Raw genomic sequence first — 3,705 nt, 5'->3', positions numbered from 1 at the left:
GAGACAGAACCTGGCTACAGAACCTGGATAGAACATGGCAAGAGAACCTGACTAGAACCTGGTGACTGAACTTGGCTGGAGAACCTAGCGAGGGAACATGGCTACAGAACCTGGCTGGAGAACCTGAGAACCTGGCTGGAGAACCTAGCAAGAGAACATGAACACAGAACCTGGCTGGAGATCCTAACCAGAAATTCGCTGGAGGTCCTGGCTAGAGATCCTGGCTAGGCTGCTGATCAACTGAACGCTGTCTCCATGTCATTCCCTCTTTGCCGACTCCGTCCACACCTTTGGGGACCCCTGGGCCTGCTGGGCTTGGACCCCAGCAGATGATGAGGATGGTGACGATGGTGAGGATGGTGACGATGGTGAGGATGGTGAGGATGGTGACGATGGTGAGGATGGTGACGATGGTGAGGATGGTGACGAAGGTGAGGATGGTGAGGATGGCTACTGTGGTCTGGGGCAGCCTGGAGCCTGGAGGAGGTGGTGTCTGGAGGGTGAGGCTGCATTCAGCGGGGAGGAAGGGGGGCGTGCAGGAGCCAGGTGCAGGGATGGGGGTGGGGAAGGGGGAAGTGTCCCAGGAGGAAGAAGGAGCAGGTGGGGAGATGGGGAAACCATTTCTTCACGTTGCCCAGGAGAGACCTCGCCCACCGAGCAGCAGCCTGTGAGGCAACAGGGAGCTGAGGCAAGCCCAGCCGCCGGGTCCGGGCAGGGGGGGCCTGGCCGGGCTGCATAAAGGGGGCCCTGCGTGCTGGGGGGACTCCACTCGGGGACATGGTGACCCAGAGGAACAGCCTGTGCTGGGGGCGCTGGCCGCTGCTGCTGCTGCTGCTGGGCCTGGCCATGCCCCTGCCTCCGGCCGCTGCCCGGGCCCTGAGCTACCAGGAGGCGGTGCGCCTGGCTGTGCAGGGCTTCAACCAGCGCTCCCGGGAGGCCAGCCTCTACCGCCTCCTGCAGCTGGACCCGCAGCCCCAGGGCGTGAGTGGGGGGGGCGCTCTGCTCTGTCCTCCTGCCTCTCCCTTGGCTTCTGCTTGGCTGGCCTCAGGGCGGCTGCTCCCTCCAGGGTCCTCCAGGGCACCTGCCAGGGCTGTGTCCCCTCCCAGAGGCCGCCCCCGCCTGCGAATCTATTCTGTGCAATGAGGTCCCCCCCAACCCCCCTTCAGGCTTCAGGGCTTCTGGGGTCCCAGGGAAGAGCAGGCCATCAGGGCTGGGGTGTGACTCACTGCTTTATTTATTTATTTTTAATATGTACATGTAGATATATTTTTATTATTATTTAAAAATCCTAAACCGAGGATATTTTTCCATTGCTTTTCAGAGACAGTGGAAGAGAGAGGGAAAGATGGAGAAATATCGATGTGAAAGAGACACATGGAGTGGTTGCCTCCTACAAAAACCCTTACCAGGCCTGGGCCAGGGAGGAGCCTGCAATGGAGATATGTGCCCTTGACCAGTATTGAACCCGGGACCCTTTGGTCTGCAGGCTGACGCTCTATCCACTGAGCAACAATGGCCAGGGCTAAATAGATTTTTATTGATTTCAGGGAGGAAGGGAGAGGGAGAGAGAAACATCCCTGATAAGATTCACTGATCGGCTGCCTCCTGCACGCCCCCTCCTGGGGAATGAGCCTGCAGCCCAGGCAGGTGCCCTTGCCCAGGAATTGAACCCAGGACTGAAGGTGCCCTGAGCCAAGCGGACCAGGGCACGGCCCTGCTTTGAGTGTCCTGCGCTCATCTGCCTCCCACACAGGAGGCCCCAGGAGGCCCTGCGCCCCGGGTCCCCTTGGAGCTGGGCGGGCTCTGCCCTCTCCCCCCTGCCCACACCCAGCACCAAAGCAGCGCCAGGGACAGGGCAGGGGCTGCTGAAGGCTGTTCTCTTTGGGGGGTGTGGGGGGAGACCAGGGAACCAAGCAGAGGCCCAGCCCTGGTCTCCCCACTTTCTCTCCCGCCAGGACCTGAACCCAGACACCCCGAAGCCGGTGACCTTCACCCTGAAGGAGACCGTGTGCCCCAGGACCACGCGGCAGCCCCCCGAGGAGTGTGACTTCAAGGAGAACGGGGTGAGCTGGGGGCTGGGGCGCCCCGAGATGCTGGACAGGAGGCCTCGGGGCACATTCCCAGGGACGGGGCGGCCGGGAGGGCTCAGCACCGGGTGGAAGTGTGACCTGCGCCCTTGCAGCTGGTGAAGGTGTGCGCGGGGACCGTCGCCCTGGACCAGGACACCGGCTACTATGACGTCCGCTGCCCAGAGGTGAGCGGCCCCTTCTGAGACCTGGGGGCCGATGGGTGTGGGCCCAGGTGGCCCCCTCCCCCTCCTCCCCCAGCCCCAGCCTGGATCTGAGTGCGGTCCATGCCCAGGAGCCTGTTAGAAAGGCCCCCTCCCAGCCCCCCCGACCAGCAGCCTCAGACTCCGGGTGAGGCCCAGCAGGGGCAGGCAGCCACCTTCCACAAGGTTCCTGCTGAGGCTGGGGAGCCGCTCGCTGTGCTGATGAGCTTTCATCCCGTTTCTCCTCGGCTCTGCTGGACGGGCCTGTGACCTGGGGAGGCCACTGGGCACCTCTGGGCCTCAGTTTCCTCATCTGTTTAAGGGGTGGGGTTCCACCACAGGCTCCCAAGGTCGCAGGCAGAGGGGGAGCCGGCCCCCAAATAGCCTCGCTGGCCCGGGAATGGGGTGCAGGTGGGGGCTCCTGATCCGGCCCCGCCCCTCATGGAGCCCATTTCCTCCCCCTGCACAGATCAAGAACGTGGAATTGAATGCTGAGAATCTAGGGGAACGCATCAAGAATGTTAAAAAGAAGCTTTGGGATAAGATCAAGAGTTTTGGCAGGAGAATCAAGGACTTTTTCCGAAAACCCTCACCCGAGGGGGAGCCCTGAGGTCTGTTTGGCCCTGGCCCCGGCCTCTGGGCTCTGACCAATAAAATCTGGGAAAGCCACCTCCTCTGGCGTCACTGTCACTTGCGTTGCCTTCTCTCGCTCGCTGCAGTGAAGCCGCGCGCCTCTGTGTGTCTCTTTTCCTGAAAATCTGTAAATCGGGGGGCGGGGTGGGGGGCGACTTGGGTGGTGGCTCAGGTGATTGGAGCATCGTCCTGGACCAAAAGGGTTCGGTTCTTCCTGGTCAGGCACTTCCCTGCTCTCAGGCCCATCCCTGGTTGGGGTGCATTTGGGGGTAACAGGTCAATGTTTCTCGCTCACATTGATGTCTCTCTCTCTCTCTCTCTCTCTCAAAATCAATAAAAACAAGAAATCCTTGGGTGAGGATTAAGGCCGGGGTGGCTCAGTGGTTGAGCACTAACCTGTGAACCAGGAGGTGGCAGTTGGATTCCTGCTCAGGGCACAGGCCCGGGTGGTGGGCGTGATCCCCAGAGGGGGGCGTGCAGGAGGCAGCCGATCAGTGATTCTCTCTCATCACTCAGGTTTCTATCTTTCCCTCCCTTCTCTCTGAAATCAATAAAAATATATTAAAACTGATAATTAAAAGCAATAAGCACCTCTCCTTATGTGAGGATGAAACCCGGCGGCTCCCATGGAGCTCCCCCCACCCCTCCCCGCCTCTGGGAGCCTCCAGGAGAAGGCCCTGCAGAACCCGGAGCTGCCCACATGGTTTCCGGCCTAGAGGGGCCCTTCTGCTGAGGGTTCCTGTTACTTCGTGTGTGTGTTTAGGGGGGAAGAAGGGGGATGAAGGAGTGCAGGGGGCACCCCA

At 60.8% G+C, this 3,705-nt stretch overlaps 1 protein-coding gene across 1 annotated transcript; it reads left to right on the top strand.

Annotated features, from left to right (window-relative positions):
• Nucleotides 1-748: 748 nt before the first annotated feature.
• On the top strand, nt 749-2,938 carry LOC132215906 (cathelicidin antimicrobial peptide-like). The gene is made up of 4 exons (XM_059664859.1): nt 749-981; nt 1,956-2,063; nt 2,183-2,254; nt 2,739-2,938. The coding sequence occupies exons 1-4, from the start codon at nt 778-780 to the stop codon at nt 2,877-2,879; spliced, it is 525 nt and encodes a 174-aa protein (XP_059520842.1). The 5' UTR covers nt 749-777; the 3' UTR covers nt 2,880-2,938.
• Nucleotides 2,939-3,705: the final 767 nt, after the last annotated feature.

The sequence above is a fragment of the Myotis daubentonii genome, chromosome 14 (genome assembly GCF_963259705.1).
Source record: "Myotis daubentonii chromosome 14, mMyoDau2.1, whole genome shotgun sequence".
Lineage (NCBI taxonomy): Eukaryota > Metazoa > Chordata > Mammalia > Chiroptera > Vespertilionidae > Myotis > Myotis daubentonii.
Note: the sequence above shows the minus strand (reverse complement) of the source record. Positions and strands in the feature narration are given on the sequence as shown.